Source organism: Bombina bombina, chromosome 10 (assembly GCF_027579735.1).
Source record: "Bombina bombina isolate aBomBom1 chromosome 10, aBomBom1.pri, whole genome shotgun sequence".
Lineage (NCBI taxonomy): Eukaryota > Metazoa > Chordata > Amphibia > Anura > Bombinatoridae > Bombina > Bombina bombina.
Window position 1 is genome coordinate 211,769,283 of NC_069508.1, and position 17,667 is coordinate 211,786,949.

General features: G+C 41.5%; 1 protein-coding gene across 1 annotated transcript in view; it reads right to left on the minus strand.

Annotated features, from left to right (window-relative positions):
* The window catches only part of JAK1 (Janus kinase 1), a 459,211-nt gene that overhangs the window by 65,884 nt on the left and 375,660 nt on the right, over positions 1-17,667 (minus strand). The window contains exons 20-21 of the mRNA XM_053693677.1: positions 11,712-11,884; positions 11,515-11,632 (exon numbers count right to left, since the gene is read on the minus strand). Coding sequence (XP_053549652.1) covers positions 11,515-11,632; positions 11,712-11,884 — 291 coding nt within the window. The remainder of the gene's footprint in view (positions 1-11,514; positions 11,633-11,711; positions 11,885-17,667) is intronic.

Below are 17,667 nucleotides of genomic sequence, written 5' to 3' on the forward strand. Positions count from 1 at the left end.
GCTGCTGTCCAGCAGTCTCATAAGCTAAACGAATTATGCTACGAAGCCAAAAAGAAAGAGAGGTAGCGGAAGCTTTTTGACCTCTCCTCTGCCCAGAGTAAATGACAAACAGAGAAGACGTTTGTCGGAATTCCTTAGTTGCCTGCAAGTAAAATTTTAGAGCCCGGACTACATCCAGGTTGTGCAGAAGACGTTCCTTCTTTGAAGAAGGATTTGGGCATAAAGAAGGAACAACAATCTCTTGATTGATATTCCTGTTAGTAACTACCTTAGGTAAGAACCCAGGTTTAGTACGCAGGACTACCTTATCCGAATGAAAAATCAAATAAGGAGAATCACAATGTAAGGCTGATAATTCAGAGACTCTTCGAGCCGAGGAAATAGCCATTAAAAATAGAACTTTCCAAGATAACAACTTTATATCAATGGAATGAAGGGGTTCAAACGGAACGCCCTGTAAAACATTAAGAACAAGGTTTAAACTCCATGGTGGAGCAACAGTTTTAAACACAGGCTTAATCCTGGCCAAAGCCTGACAAAAAGCCTGGACGTCAGGAACTTCTGACAGACGTTTGTGTAACAGAATGGACAGAGCTGAGATCTGTCCCTTTAATGAACTAGCAGAAAAACCCTTTTCTAAACCTTCTTGTAGAAAAGACAATATCCTAGGAATCCTAACCTTACTCCAAGAGTAACCTTTGGATTCACACCAATGTAGGTATTTACGCCATATCTTATGGTAAATCTTTCTGTTAACAGGTTTCCTAGTCTGTATTAAGGTACTAATAACTGACTCAGAAAACCCACGTCTTGATAAAATTAAGCGTTCAATTTCCAAGCAGTCAGCTTCAGAGAAGTTAGATTTTGATGTTTGAAGGGACCCTGTATCAGAAGGTCCTGTTTCAGAGGTAGAGACCAAGGCGGACAGGATGACATGTCCACCAGGTCTGCATACCAAGTCCTGCGTGGCCACGCAGGTGCTATTAGAATCACTGATGCTCTCTCTTGTTTGATTCTGGCTATCAATCGAGGAAGCAACGGGAAGGGTGGAAACACGTAAGCCATCCTGAAGTCCCAAGGTGCTGTCAGAGCATCTATCAGGACTGCTCCTGGATCCCTGGATCTGGACCCGTAACGAGGAAGCTTGGCGTTCTGTCGAGACGCCATGAGATCTATCTCTGGTTTGCCCCAACGTCGAAGTATTTGGGCAAAGACCTCCGGATGAAGTTCCCACTCCCCCGGATGAAAAGTCTGACGACTTAAGAAATCCGCCTCCCAGTTCTCCACTCCCGGGATGTGGATTGCTGACAGGTGGCAAGAGTGAGACTCTGCCCAGCGAATTATCTTTGATACTTCCATCATAGCTAGGGAGCTTCTTGTCCCTCCCTGATGGTTGATGTAAGCTACAGTCGTGATGTTGTCCGACTGAAACCTGATGAACCCCCGAGTTGTCAACTGGGGCCAAGCCAGGAGGGCATTGAGAACTGCTCTCAATTCCAGAATGTTTATTGGCAGGAGACTCTCCTCCTGACTCCATAGTCCCTGAGCCTTCAGGGAATTCCAGACGGCACCCCAACCTAGAAGGCTGGCGTCTGTTGTTACAATTGTCCAGTCTGGTCTGCTGAATGGCATCCCCCTGGACAGGTGTGGCCGAGAAAGCCACCATAGAAGAGAATTTCTGGTCTCTTGATCCAGATTCAGAGAAGGGGATAAGTCTGAGTAATCCCCATTCCACTGACCTAGCATGCACAGTTGCAGTGGTCTGAGGTGTAAGCGTGCAAAGGGTACTATGTCCATTGCCGCTACCATTAAGCCGATTACCTCCATACATTGAGCCACTGACGGGTGTTGAATGGAATGAAGAGTGCGGCAAGCACTTTGAAGTCTTGATAGCCTGTCCTCTGTCAGGTAAATCTTCATTTCTACAGAATCTATAAGAGTCCCCAGGAAGGGAACTCTTGTGAGTGGAACGAGTGAACTTTCTTTTCGTTCACCTTCCATCCATGTGACCTTAGAAATGCCAGCACTAACTCTGTATGAGATTTGGCAGTTTGAAAGCTTGAAGCTTGTATCAGAATGTCATCTAGGTATGGAGCTACCGAGATTCCCCGCGGTCTTAGTACCGCCAGAAGAGCACCCAGAACCTTTGTGAAGATTCTTGGCGCTGTAGCCAATCCGAATGGAAGAGCCACAAACTGGTAATGCCTGTCTAGGAAGGCAAACCTTAGGTACCGGTAATGATCTTTGTGAATCGGTATGTGCAGGTAAGCATCTTTTAAATCTACAGTGGTCATGTACTGACCCTCTTGGATCATAGGTAAAATTGTCCGAATAGTCTCCATCTTGAACGATGGAACTCTTAGGAATTTGTTTAGGATCTTTAAGTCCAGGATTGGTCTGAAAGTTCCCTCTTTTTTGGGAACCACAAACAGATTTGAGTAAAACCCCTGTCCCTGTTCCGATCGTGGAACTGGATGGATTACTCCCATTAACAAGAGCTCTTGTACGCAGCGTAGAAAAGCCTCTTTCTTTGTCTGGATTGTTGACAATCTTGACAGATGAAATCTCTCTCTTGGAGGAGAGTATTTGAAGTCCAGAAGGTATCCCTGAGATATTATCTCTAGCGCCCAGGGATCCTGAACATCTCTTGCCCAAGCCTGGGCGAAGAGAGAAAGTCTGCCCCCCACTAGATCCGATCCCGGATCGGGGGCCCTCAATTCATGCTGTTTTGGGGGCAGCAGCAGGTTTCCTAGTCTGCTTGCCCTTGTTCCAGGACTGGTTAGGTTTCCAGCCTTGTCTGTAGCGAGCAACAGCTCCTTCCTGTTTTGGTGCAGAGGAAGTTGATGCTGCTCCTGCTTTGAAATTACGAAAGGAACGAAAACTAGACTGTCTAGTCTTGGCTTTGGCTTTGTCCTGAGGCAGGGCATGGCCTTTACCTCCTGTAATGTCAGCGATAATCTCTTTCAACCCGGGCCCGAATAAGGTCTGCCCTTTGAAAGGTATATTAAGCAATTAAAACTTAGAAGTAACATCAGCTGACCAGGATTTTAGCCACAGCGCCCTGCGTGCCTGAATGGCGAATCCTGAATTCTTCGCCGTAAGTTTAGTAAGATGTACTACGGCCTCCGAAATTAATGAATTAGCTAGTTTAAGGACTCTAAGCCTGTCCGTAATGTCGTCCAGAGTAGCTGAACCAATGTTCTCTTCCAGAGACTCAATCCAGAATGCCGCTGCAGCCGTGATCGGCGCAATGCATGCAAGGGGTTGCAATATAAAACCTTGTTGAACAAACATTTTCTTAAGGTAACCCTCTAACTTTTTATCCATTGGATCTGAAAAAACATAATTTATGTAAGAACTTACCTGATAAATTCATTTCTTTCATATTAACAAGAGTCCATGAGCTAGTGACGTATGGGATATACATTCCTACCAGGAGGGGCAAAGTTTCCCAAACCTTAAAATGCCTATAAATACACCCCTCACCACACCCACAAATCAGTTTAACGAATAGCCAAGAAGTGGGGTGATAAGAAAAAAAGTGCGAAGCATATAAAATAAGGAATTGGAATAATTGTGCTTTATACAAAAAAATCATAACCACCACAAAAAAGGGTGGGCCTCATGGACTCTTGTTAATATGAAAGAAATGAATTTATCAGGTAAGTTCTTACATAAATTATGTTTTCTTTCATGTAATTAACAAGAGTCCATGAGCTAGTGACGTATGGGATAATGACTACCCAAGATGTGGATCTTTCCACACAAGAGTCACTAGAGAGGGAGGGATAAAATAAAGACAGCCAATTCCTGCTGAAAATAATCCACACCCAAAATAAAGTTTAACAAAAAACATAAGCAGAAGATTCAAACTGAAACCGCTGCCTGAAGAACTTTTCTACCAAAAACTGCTTCAGAAGAAGAAAATACATCAAAATGGTAGAATTTAGTAAAAGTATGCAAAGAGGACCAAGTTGCTGCTTTGCAGATCTGGTCAACCGAAGCTTCATTCCTAAACGCCCAGGAAGTAGAAACTGACCTAGTAGAATGAGCTGTAATTCTTTGAGGCGGAATTTTACCCGACTCAACATAGGCAAGATGAATTAAAGATTTCAACCAAGATGCCAAAGAAATGGCAGAAGCTTTCTGGCCTTTCCTAGAACCGGAAAAGATAACAAATAGACTAGAAGTCTTACGGAAAGATTTCGTAGCTTCAACATAATATTTCAAAGCTCTAACAACATCCAAAGAATGCAATGATTTCTCCTTAGAATTCTTAGGATTAGGACATAATGAAGGAACCACAATTTCTCTACTAATGTTGTTGGAATTCACAACTTTAGGTAAAAATTCAAAAGAAGTTCGCAACACCGCCTTATCCTGATGAAAAATCAGAAAAGGAGACTCACACGAAAGAGCAGATAATTCAGAAACTCTTCTAGCAGAAGAGATGGCCAAAAGGAACAAAACTTTCCAAGAAAGTAATTTAATGTCCAATGAATGCATAGGTTCAAACGGAGGAGCTTGAAGAGCTCCCAAAACCAAATTCAAACTCCATGGAGGAGAAATTGACTTAATGACAGGTTTTATACGAACCAAAGCTTGTACAAAACAATGAATATCAGGAAGAATAGCAATCTTTCTGTGAAAAAGAACAGAAAGAGCGGAGATTTGTCCTTTCAAAGAACTCGCGGACAAACCCTTATCTAAACCATCCTGAAGAAACTGTAAAATTCTCGGTATTCTAAAAGAATGCCAAGAAAAATGATGAGAAAGACACCAAGAAATATAAGTCTTCCAGACTCTATAATATATCTCTCGAGATACAGATTTACGAGCCTGTAACATAGTATTAATCACGGAGTCAGAGAAACCTCTATGACCAAGAATCAAGCGTTCAATCTCCATACCTTTAAATTTAAGGATTTCAGATCCGGATGGAAAAAAGGACCTTGAGACAGAAGGTCTGGTCTTAACGGAAGAGTCCATGGTTGGCAAGATGCCATCCGGACAAGATCCGCATACCAAAACCTGTGAGGCCATGCCGGAGCTATTAGCAGAACAAACGAGCATTCCCTCAGAATCTTGGAGATTACTCTTGGAAGAAGAACTAGAGGCGGAAAGATATAGGCAGGATGATACTTCCAAGGAAGTGATAATGCATCCACTGCCTCCGCCTGAGGATCCCGGGATCTGGACAGATACCTGGGAAGTTTCTTGTTTAGATGAGAGGCCATCAGAACTATCTCTGGGAGCCCCCACATTTGAACAATCTGAAGAAATACCTCTGGGTGAAGAGACCATTCGCCCGGATGCAACGTTTGGCGACTGAGATAATCCGCTTCCCAATTGTCTACACCTGGGATATGAACCGCAGAGATTAGACAGGAGCTGGATTCCGCCCAAACCAAAATTCGAGATACTTCTTTCATAGCCAGAGGACTGTGAGTCCCTCCTTGATGATTGATGTATGCCACAGTTGTGACATTGTCTGTCTGAAAACAAATGAACGATTCTCTCTTCAGAAGAGGCCAAAACTGAAGAGCTCTGAAAACTGCACGGAGTTCCAAGATATTGATCGGTAATCTCACCTCCTGAGATTCCCAAACTCCTTGTGTCGTCAGAGATCCCCACACAGCTTCCCAACCTGTGAGACTTGCATCTGTTGAAATTACAGTCCAGGTCGGAAGAACAAAAGAAGCCCCCTGAATTAAACGATGGTGATCTGTCCACCACGTTAGAGAGTGCCGAACAATCGGTTTTAAAGATATTAATTGATATATCTTCGTGTAATCCCTGCACCATTGGTTCAGCATACAGAGCTGAAGAGGTCGCATGTGAAAACGAGCAAAGGGGATCGCGTCCGATGCAGCAGTCATAAGACCTAGAATTTCCATGCATAAGGCTACCGAAGGGAATGATTGAGACTGAAGGTTTCGACAGGCTGTAATCAATTTTAGACGTCTCTTGTCTGTTAAAGACAAAGTCATGGACACTGAATCTATCTGGAAACCCAGAAAGGTTACCCTTGTTTGAGGAATCAAAGAACTTTTTGGTAAATTGATCCTCCAACCATGATCTTGAAGAAACAACACAAGTCGATTCGTATGAGACTCTGCTAAATGTAAAGACGGAGCAAGTACCAAGATATCGTCCAAATAAGGAAATACCACAATACCCTGTTCTCTGATTACAGACAGAAGGGCACCGAGAATCTTTGTGAAAATTCTTGGAGCTGTAGCAAGGCCAAACGGTAGAGCCACAAATTGGTAATGCTTGTCTAGAAAAGAGAATCTCAGGAACTGATAATGATCTGGATGAATCGGAATATGCAGATATGCATCCTGTAAATCTATTGTGGACATATAATTCCCTTGCTGAACAAAAGGCAATATAGTCCTTACAGTTACCATCTTGAACGTTGGTATCCTTACATAACGATTCAATAATTTTAGATCCAGAACTGGTCTGAAGGAATTCTCCTTCTTTGGTACAATGAAGAGATTTGAATAAAACCCCATCCCCTGTTCCGGAACTGGAACTGGCATAATTACTCCAGCCAACTCTAGATCTGAAACACAATTCAGAAATGCTTGAGCTTTCACTGGTTTTACTGGGACATGGGAAAGAAAAAATCTCTTTGCAGGAGGTCTCATCTTGAAACCAATTCTGTACCCTTCTGAAACAATGTTCTGAATCCAAAGATTGTGAACAGAATTGATCCAAATTTCTTTGAAAAAACGTAACCTGCCCCCTACCAGCTGAACTGGAATGAGGGCCGTACCTTCATGTGAACTTAGAAGCAGGCTTTGCCTTTCTAGCAGGCTTGGATTTATTCCAGACTGGAGATGGTTTCCAAACTGAAACTGCTCCTGAGGACGAAGGATCAGGCTTTTGTTCTTTGTTGAAACGAAAGGAACGAAAACGATTGTTAGCCCTGTTTTTACCTTTAGACTTTTTATCCTGTGGTAAAAAAGTTCCTTTCCCACCAGTAACAGTTGAAATAATAGAATCCAACTGAGAACCAAATAATTTGTTTCCCTGGAAAGAAATGGAAAGTAGAGTTGATTTAGAAGCCATATCAGCATTCCAAGTCTTAAGCCATAAAGCTCTTCTGGCTAAGATAGCCAGAGACATAAATCTAACATCAACTCTAATAATATCAAAAATGGCATCACAGATGAAATTATTAGCATGCTGGAGAAGAATAATAATATCATGAGAATCACGATTTGTTACTTGTTGCGCTAGAGTTTCCAACCAAAAAGTTGAAGCTGCAGCAACATCAGCCAATGATATAGCAGGTCTAAGAAGATTACCTGAACATAGATAAGCTTTTCTTAGAAAAGATTCAATTTTTCTATCTAAAGGATCCTTAAACGAGGTACCATCTGATGTAGGAATGGTAGTACGTTTAGCAAGGGTAGAAATAGCCCCATCAACTTTAGGGATTTTGTCCCAAAATTCTAATCTGTCAGGCGGAACAGGATATAATTGCTTAAAACGTTTAGAAGGAGTAAATGAATTACCCAATCTATCCCATTCCTTAGCAATTACTGCAGAAATAGCATTAGGAACAGGAAAGACTTCTGGAATAACCGCAGGAGCTTTAAAAACCTTATCCAAACGTATAGAATTAGTATCAAGAGGACTAGAATCCTCTATTTCTAAAGCAATTAGTACTTCTTTAAGTAAAGAGCGAATAAATAAATATGAAGATTTATCAGCATCAATCTCTGAGACAGAATCCTCTGAACCAGAAGAGTCCAAAGAATCAGAATGATGGTGTTCATTTAAAAATTCATCTGTAGAGAGAGAAGATTTAAAAGACTTTTTACGTTTACTAGAAGGAGAAATAACAGACAAAGCCTTCTTTATGGATTCAGAAACAAAATCTCTTATGTTATCAGGAACATTCTGCACCTTAGATGTTGAGGGAACTGCAACAGGCAATGGTACATCACTAAAGGAAATATTATCTGCATTAACAAGTTTGTCATGACATTTAATACAAACAACAGCTGGAGGAATAGCTACCAAAAGTTTACAGCAGATACACTTAGCTTTGGTAGATCCAGCAGGCAGAGGTTTTCCTGTAGTATCTTCTGGCTCAGATGCAACGTGAGACATCTTGCAATATGTAAGAGAAAAAACAACATATAAAGCAAAATAGATCAAATTCCTTATAAGACAGTTTCAGGAATGGGAAAAAAATGCCAAACATCAAGCTTCTAGCAACCAGAAGCAAATGAAAAATGAGACTGAAATAATGTGGAGACAAAAGCGACGCCCATATTTTTTGGCGCCAAATAAGACGCCCACATTATTTGGCGCCTAAATGCTTTTGGCGCCAAAAATGACGCCACATCCGGAACGCCGACATTTTTGGCGCAAAATAACGTCAAAAAATGACGCAACTTCCGGCGACACGTATGACGCCGGAAACGGAAATGAATTTTTGCGCCAAAAAAAGTCCGCGCCAAGAATGACGCAATAAAATGAAGCATTTTCAGCCCCCGCGAGCCTAACAGCCCACAGGGAAAAAAGTCAAATTTTTGAGGTAAGAAAAATATGATAATTAAAGCATAATCCCAAATATGAAACTGACTGTCTGGAAATAAGGAAAGTTGAACATTCTGAGTCAAGGCAAATAAATGTTTGAATACATATATTTAGAACTTTATAAATAAAGTGCCCAACCATAGCTTAGAGTGTCACAGAAAATAAGATTTACTTACCCCAGGACACTCATCTACATGTTTGTAGAAAGCCAAACCAGTACTGAAACGAGAATCAGTAGAGGAAATGGTAAATATAAGAGTATATCGTCGATCTGAAAAAGGGAGGTAAGAGATGAATCTCTACGACCGATAACAGAGAACCTATGAAATAGACCCCGTAGAAGGAGATCACTGCATTCAATAGGCAATACTCTCCTCACATCCCTCTGACATTCACTGCACGCTGAGAGGAAAACCGGGCTCCAACTTGCTGCGGAGCGCATATCAACGTAGAATCTAGCACAAACTTACTTCACCACCTCCCTTGGAGGCAAAGTTTGTAAAACTGATTTGTGGGTGTGGTGAGGGGTGTATTTATAGGCATTTTAAGGTTTGGGAAACTTTGCCCCTCCTGGTAGGAATGTATATCCCATACGTCACTAGCTCATGGACTCTTGTTAATTACATGAAAGAAAGCACAGCTATCCTCCACCGGGATAGTGGTACGCTTAGCTAAAGTAGAAACTGCTCCCTCCACCTTAGGGACCGTTTGCCATAAGTCCCTTGTGGTGGCGTCTATTGGAAACATTTTTCTAAATATCGGAGGGGGTGAGAACGGCACACCGGGTCTATCCCACTCCTTAGTAACAATTTCAGTAAGTCTCTTAGGTATAGGAAAAACCTCAGTACTCGTCGGTACCGCAAAATATTTATCCAACCTACACATTTTCTCTGGTATTGCAACTGTGTTACAATCATTCAGAGCCGCTAACACCTCCCCTAGTAATACACGGAGGTTTTCCAGTTTAAATTTAAAATTTGAAATATCTGAATCCAGTCTGTTTGGATCAGAACCGTCACCCACAGAATGAAGTTCTCCGTCCTCATGTTCTGCCACCTGTGACGCAGTGTCTGACATGGCCCTAATATTATCAGTGCACTCTGTTCTCACCCCAGAGTGATCACGCTTACCTTTTAGTTCTGGTAATTTAGCCAAAACCTCAGTCATAACAGTAGCCATATCCTGTAATGTGATTTGTAATGGCCGCCCAGCTGTACTCGGCGCTACAATATCACGCACCTCCCTCTGAGCGGGAGATGTAGGTACTGACACGTGAGGCGAGTTAGTCGGCATAACTCTCCCCTCGTTGTTTGGTGAAATTTGTTCAATTTGTACAGATTGATTTTTATTTAAAGTAGCATCAATACAGTTAGTACATAAATTTCTATTGGGCTCCACTTTGGCATTGCAACAAATGACACAGGTATCATCTTCTGAATCAGACATGTTTAACACACTAGCAAATAAACTTGCAACTTGGAAATACAATTCAAATAGAATAATATTAAAACGTACTGTGCCTTTAAGAAGCACAGAAGATCTATGACAGTTAAAAATTAATAAATTGAAACAGTTATAGCCTCAATCCTTGTAAACAACACAACTTTAGCAAAGGTTTAATCCCATTAGCAAAGATAACAATTTCTGAAAGCAGGAAACAAATTACAGAATAAAAGTTTTTATTTCAGTCAAACTATAATTCTCACAGCTCTGCTGAGAGAAATTACCTCCCTCAAAATAAGTTTTGAAGACCCCTGAGCTCTGTAGAGATGAACCAGATCATGCAGGGAATACAATGAGTTGCTGACTGAAATATTTGATGCATAGCAAAAGCGCCCCTCCCCCACACACACAGCAGTGAGGGAGAACAGAAACTGACAGAAAAAACAGATTTAAGCAACTGCCAAGTGGAAAAATGGTGCCCAAACATTTATTCACTCAGTACCTCAGCAAATGAAAACGATTTTACATTCCAGCAAAAACGTTAAACATAATCTCTAGTTATTAAACAGCTTTATGTCCTTCTTACAGTGTAATTCTAGTGAAGTACCATTCTCCCAGAATACTGAAGTGTAAAGTATACATACATGACATTATATCGGTATGGCAGGATTTTCTCATCAATTCCATTGTCAGAAAATAAAAACTGCTACATACCTCTATGCAGATTCATCTGCCCGCTGTCCCCTGATCTGAAGTTTACCTCACTCCTCAGATGGCCGAGAACAGCAATATGATCTTAACTACTCCGGCTAAAATCATAGCAAAACTCTGGTAGATTCTTCCTCAAACTCTGCCAGAGAGGTAATAACACACTCCGGTGCTATTTTAAAATAACAAACTTTTGATTGAAGATATAAAACTAAGTATAATCACCATAGTCCTCTCACACGACCTATCTAGTTGCTGGGTGCAAGAGAATGACTGGGAGTGACGTAGAGGGGAGGAGCTATATGCAGCTCTGCTGGGTGAATCCTCTTGCACTTCCTGTAGGGGAGCAGTTAATATCCCAGAAGTAATGATGACCCGTGGACTGATCACACTTAACAGAAGAAAAAGGCAATTATCCGGAAATACATGGAGGGCGGAGCTAGGAACGGCCGGGAATGTAAATATAAAGTGTATTTATAACAATTATATATATAAAAAAAAAAAGTTGCGATCATACTATATATTAGATGAGGAATAGAATACAGGCTGCAAAAACGAAAAACTTTACCTTCACTTTAAACACGTTCTGTTTGTCCTATACAAGTTATTAAATAAGTGATGCGGATGTTTAATGAAAATAGAGCATAACATTGTACTTCATTTAGATACAGTATGTTAGGAAATAAAATAGTTTCATTGGGTTATGGTTTCGGTTAGCAGAAACAGCTATTTCATATACAAATATATACCTAAAGGAGCAACACAGTAATTTACACAGGATTACATAAAGGAGTATATTACCGCCATTGGACTATATTCTGAATTACAGTAGGTCAGCAGCTCATATAAGGTGACTCCAAATGACCAGACATCAGAGGCAATGTAAAATTTGCAATGCAGCAAACACTCTGGCGCATACCTAAGAAACAGAATTTACATTGTGGTTTTTTTTATCATCAAGTATCCATCATTGTAAAGCTTAGAAGTACGTGAGTTACCAAAAAACAGGACTGTCCAAGTCATCCTTGACAGTGTAATATTCCTTGTCTGTTTCAATTGCTTTTGTTAAACCAAAATCTCCAATTTTCACTCTCTGCTCATTTTCAACTAGAACATTTCGTGCAGCCAAGTCTCGATGGACATATTGGCGTGAACCTAAATATTCCATTCCCTATAAATAAAAAGAAAGTTGTTGTTTTAACTTTACAAATAAAGACTCCAAAAAAACATGCAACATAAGAGTATCTTGAAATTTGATTTTTGGAAGAAGAGTATGTTATTTTGTTGGTCAGCTTTTGTCATGTTACATCGTTAAAGGGACACACAAGTCAAATTAAACTTTCATGATTCAGATAGGACATGTAATTTTAAACAACCGTCTAATTTACTTTAATCATCAAATTTGCTTTGTTCTTACCTATGAGGTAAGCTCATATGCTAATTTCTAAGCCCTTGAAGGCCGCCTCTTATCTATACAACGCTAGTTCATGTGTGCCATATAGATAACATTGTGCTCAATCCCAAAGAGTTACTTATGAGTCAGCACTGATCACCCAAATACAAGTCTTTCAAAAGAACTGAGATAAGGGGGGAGTCTTTTTTTTTTTGACACAATGAGTCCACGGATCATCTTAATTACTAATGGGATATTCACCTCCTGGTCAGCAGGAGGGGGCAAAGAGCACCACAGCAGAGCTGTTAAATAGCTCCTCCCTTCCCTCCCACTCCAGTCATTTGACCGAAGTTAGGAAGAGAAAGGAAAAGCCAAGGTGCAGAGGTGTCTGAAGTTTACAATAACCCACAACCTGTCTAAAAGAATAGGGCGGGCCGTGGACTCATCGTGTCAAAAGAGAAATAAATTTATCAGGTAAGCATAAATTTTCTTTTTTAAGACACGATGAGTCCACGGATCATCTAAATTACTAATGGGATTCAATACCCAAGCTAGAGTACACAGATGATACGGGAGGGACAAGACAGGAAGCCTAAACGAAAGGCATCACTGCTTGATAAAAGTATAACATTTCTAAAACTTTGAAAAAGCGTGGAGAGAGGACCAAGTCGCAGCTTTGCAAATCTGTTCCACAGAAGCTTCATTCTTGAATGCCCATGAGGGAACAACAACCCTTGTGGAATGAGCCGTAAATCTCTCTGGAGGCTGTTGTCCAGCGGTCTCATATGTAAACGTATGATACTCTTCAGCCAAAAAGAAAGAGAAGTAGCCATAGCCTTCTATCCCTTATGTTTTCCTGAAAACCCCCACAAACAAAGCAGGAGACTGACACAGATCCTTAGTCACCTGTAGATAAAACCTTAAGGCATGAACCACGTCCAAATTGAGTAGAAGCTGTTCCTTCTGAGAAGAAGGATTAGGACACAAGGAAGGAACACCAGTCCCCTGATTAATGTTCCGATAGAAACAACTTTAGGAGGAAATCCTGATTTAGCACGTAAAACTACCTTATCTGAATGAAAAATAAGGTAAGAAGACTCGTACTGCAAGGCCGAGAGCTCTGACACTCTGCGAGCAGAAGAAAAAATCAACCAGAAATAAAACTTTCCAAGATAACAACTTAATATCTAAGGAATACATAGGCTCAAATGGAGCCCCTTGAAGAACTTTAAGCACTAAATTCAGACTCCATGGAGGAGGAACTGGTTTGAACACAGGCCTGATCCTGACCAAAGCCTGACAAAATGATTGTACATCTGGAACATCTGCCAGATGTTTGTGTAACAACATAGATAAGGCAGAGATTTGCCCCTTTAGGGAACTTGTCGATAATCCCTTCTCCAGACCCCTTGGAGAAAAGACAAAATTCTAGGAATCCTAACTCTACTTCGTGAGTAGCCCTTGAATTCACCCCAATAGAGATATTTACACCATATCTTAAGGTAAATCTTTCTAGTTACAGGCTAACAAGCCTGAATCATGGTCTCTAAGACTGATTCTGAAAAACCCCGCTTGGATAATAATAAGCGCTCAATCTCCAAGCAGACAGTTTCAGAGAAACACAGATTTGGGTGAAGGAGGGGCCCTTGATTAGAAGGTCCCTCCTCACGGAACTCTCAAAGGTGGCAGAGATGACATGGCCACCAGATCTGCATACCAAACCCTGCGAAGCTAACCAGTGCTATGAGAGTTACCGATGCCCCCTTCCCCTTGATTCGAGCAATCACCCGAGGAAGAAAGCAAACTGAGGAAAAAGCTAGAGAACACTTCCAGATGGATTTTTCACTCCCCCAGATGAAAAGTCTGCTTAACCCGGAAAATCGCCTCCCAGTTGTCCACCCCTGGGATGCAAATCGCCAACAGGCAGTAAGAATGGCCTCCACCCACTGAGTATTTTGGATACTTCTGTCATCGCTAATGGAACTCTTCATTCTCCCCGATGACTGATGTAAGCCACTGACGTTATTCTAAACGACTGGAACCTGACGAACTGGACTGAGGCTAACTGTAGCCAGGCCAGCAGAACATCATAGATCGCTCTCAGCTCCAGAATATTTAAAGGAAGAACAGCCTCTGACTGAGACCAAACCCCCCAAGCCCTTAGAGAGCCCCAGACTGCTCCCCAACCTAGAAGGTTGGCGTCTGTTAGAAGAATCTTCAATGATAAGGAAACTACTATAGTTCCCAGAAAGTTACCCCTTGTACATGGGACAAAGGAACCTTTTCCAAATTTACCTTCCAACTGTGATATCGCGGGAAGGATAACAACATGTCCATGTGAAATCTTGTCTGCTGAAAGGATGGCGCCTGGACTAGGGTGCCGCCCAGATAGGGTGCCGATGCAATGCCCCGTAACCGAAGCACCGCCCACAGCGACTCCAGAACCTTTGTAAAAACTGAGAGCTGTTCAAAAAGCCAAACCACGAACTGGAAATGTTTGTCCAGAAAGACAAACCTTAGCACTTGAGACGATTCTTGAGATGGCACATGAAAGTACGCATCCTTGAAATCCACTGTTGTCAAAAATTGAGAAATTTGTCTAGACTCTTGAGATCTAAAAAGTGGTCTGGTGTAGAAAAACCCAGACCCTGAACCAGTATTGGAACTGGAACAATCACTCCCATATCTGAGAGGTCTTCTATGCAGTGTAAGACCGCCTCTCCTTTTGACTGATCTGCAAATAATCTTGAAAACAGACAAATACCTCTGGGAGGAAACTTTTGAACTCTACTTTGTATCCCTGGGATACTCTTTTCTATCTCTCAGGGACCCTGAACATCTTGAACCCAAGCCTGAAGACGAAAAGTCCGCCCCCTACAAGGTCCGGTCCCGGATCGAGGGCATGACCTTCATGCTGTCCTTGATTTAACAACAAGCTATTTGGATTTTTTTTTTAAATTCTTTAAAATCTCAAAAGAATCATTTCCGCCAAGACAGATCCCAACAAGGTCTCCCTTGAAAGAAATCGCTAAAAGCTTAGACCTAGAGCGTACATCCATAGAACAAGGCTCTAACCATAAGGCTCTGTAAGCTGGAACAGAGAAACCTAATAAAGATGTATGTATTGGGTACTTGTAAAGCGCGGTTAATAACCCGCGCTGCTCATTTTATCGACCTCGGAAGGATGAAAGGCTTAATGGACCTTGCCGGGGATTAAACCTGCAACCCTTGGGTTGTTACAGAGCTCAGCCACAATGCCTTAGTAGGTTGAGCTGTCTGTCGAAACCTATGATCCCGGTCTGATAACTTGAAGGGGAAAAATTTGAAAGAAAGTAATTAGCCAATTTAAAAGCCTTTATCCTATGCTGGATCTTATCAAACCAATATGCCGTCACACCAGTGACGGTAGCAAAGTACACAGCTGGTTGTCATATAAGCCCTGATGTACATCCCTATGCTGATTTTTGCCCATAGGACCTTTGAAAAACCCAACTATCCTCTAAGGGTATAGTAGGACTCCTAGCTAAGCTGGAAACGACTCCTTCCACCCGAGGAAATGATTGCCCAGCCTCCTTAGCCGAGTTTTTTTTTTTGAAAAGGGAATGCGCACTAGGATAGATTACACCGACAGTGTCGGAGTCGCCCAGGGTAGCTAAAACCTCCTAAAGTAACAAATGGAGGAGATCAAGCTAAAAAACTGAATGAAAAACAACCTCAGGATCAAATAAAGATATTCCATCTGAGACTGGAAATCTCTCACCAATAATCCCTAAGTATCTTCCTCCTTCAGGTAGCCGGGAAGAACCATTCGGGATAGCATCTACTGAATCAATTAATTTTCTATTCTAAATGATTGAAAATAATTCCTCTAGTAATGTTTTCTATCTTGTGTAAAAACATATAATGTCTGAAATGCATAGTAACTGTGGGTGGGGTTGAAAGGAAGCGCAGAGCACTGCATGTGGGCAATAATTTGGAATACTATAGGAGAAATTGAGGCATAGCTTGACCATTTGTCAATTAACTCCTGAACAGCAGGAGTCTTAGAAACAATAGACTCAGAAAAAGTGAAATTTTTTAATAAAAATTAACACATGAAAAAACTTTACTGTCACTTTAAAATTTAAAATGTAACTTTTTATTTTTAAATCTAGAATTAAAATAAAACGGTACATATTCACTGTAGCACATAGCTACCCCTCAGCTAAACCTTGCTGAGGTGCTCATCAGCCCCAAAACTTTCTGCTATTGGGGTGCATAACGGCAATTAACATAAAACATCACAGCTTTTTTTTTTTTTTTTTTTTTTAAATAAGAAGTCCGTTTGAGCTTGACAATAACTCTAGTATATTATAACATCGTTTTTTTTAGCAGCACAGTAACTTTGTACAATTTCCTCTCTTTTTAGATGAGAAATCGTTGTACAAATACTGTAAAAAAAGTTGTAACAGGACCGCAACGCAGCTCTAACGCTGTCCGGATCCTAAGAAACACAACACTGTGTTAAACACTCCCCCCGATACTGAAACAGTAGAGGAGGAAAAGCGTGCAGTCCAACAAAACTGGCGCCACACGAAGCTCCGCCCATCGTGGGTGTGACAACCAAGTAGCTCCTGGTCGCCATTATCATTGTTATAACCACGCCACCGGGAGCTAACTGAGCCTACCTAATCCTGGGGACAAACTTGGCTACCGCTTCACTTATCGAAGCTCAGCGAAATAAAGTGTAAACATATCACCACCTACTGAGATCAGTTTACCCTCCGCTCAAGTGATCCCCCAAGTATGCCATCAATCTCCTTAGCCCATCAAGATCATAACAACCCTGGAGCTCCCGGTCGCCATTATCAGTGTTATAACTACGCCACCGGGAGCCAACTGAGCCTGCATAAACCTGGGGACAAATTTGGCTACTGCTTCTCCTATCGTAGCTCAGCCAAAATAATGTGGAATCAATATCACCTCCCACTGAGTTCTATTTACCCTCAGCCCAAGTGATCCCCCAAGTAAGCCATCAATCTCCTTAGTGCTAAGAAGGTGCTGTTGTGAAGGTCCCTTCTTTTACATGTAGAAGTTCTTCCCAAATAAATAAAGTGCTCCACTTCTCTGAGATCTATTTATTGACCCAGAATAAAAAAAGTCAGCACTTACCTTGAATTCTGCCTGACAGCAGGGCTGCTCAGCAGGTTTAGGAGGTCCTCTCCCTCCCATAGCCCTGTGGATAAAGATAAAGCCTGAGTCATCTTACTTAGGCTACCAGGATAAGGGCAGCATAAATCTATGGGAGGCACAAATTCCCAATGCTCTAAAGCCACCAAAAGCTCTACTGTAGAGACCGATATGGACTGCAGCTACATCCAAGAACAAAGCAGCACTCTCTGGCAATACTTTAAAAATAATAAACTCTTGATCGAAGAATCTTTTCTTACACTAACGTAGGCAAAGAGAATGACTGGAATGGGAGGGAAGGGAGGAGCTATTTAACAGCTCTGCTGTGGTGCTCTTTGCCTCCTCCTGCTGACCAGGAGGTGAATATCCCATTAGTAATTAAGATGATCCGT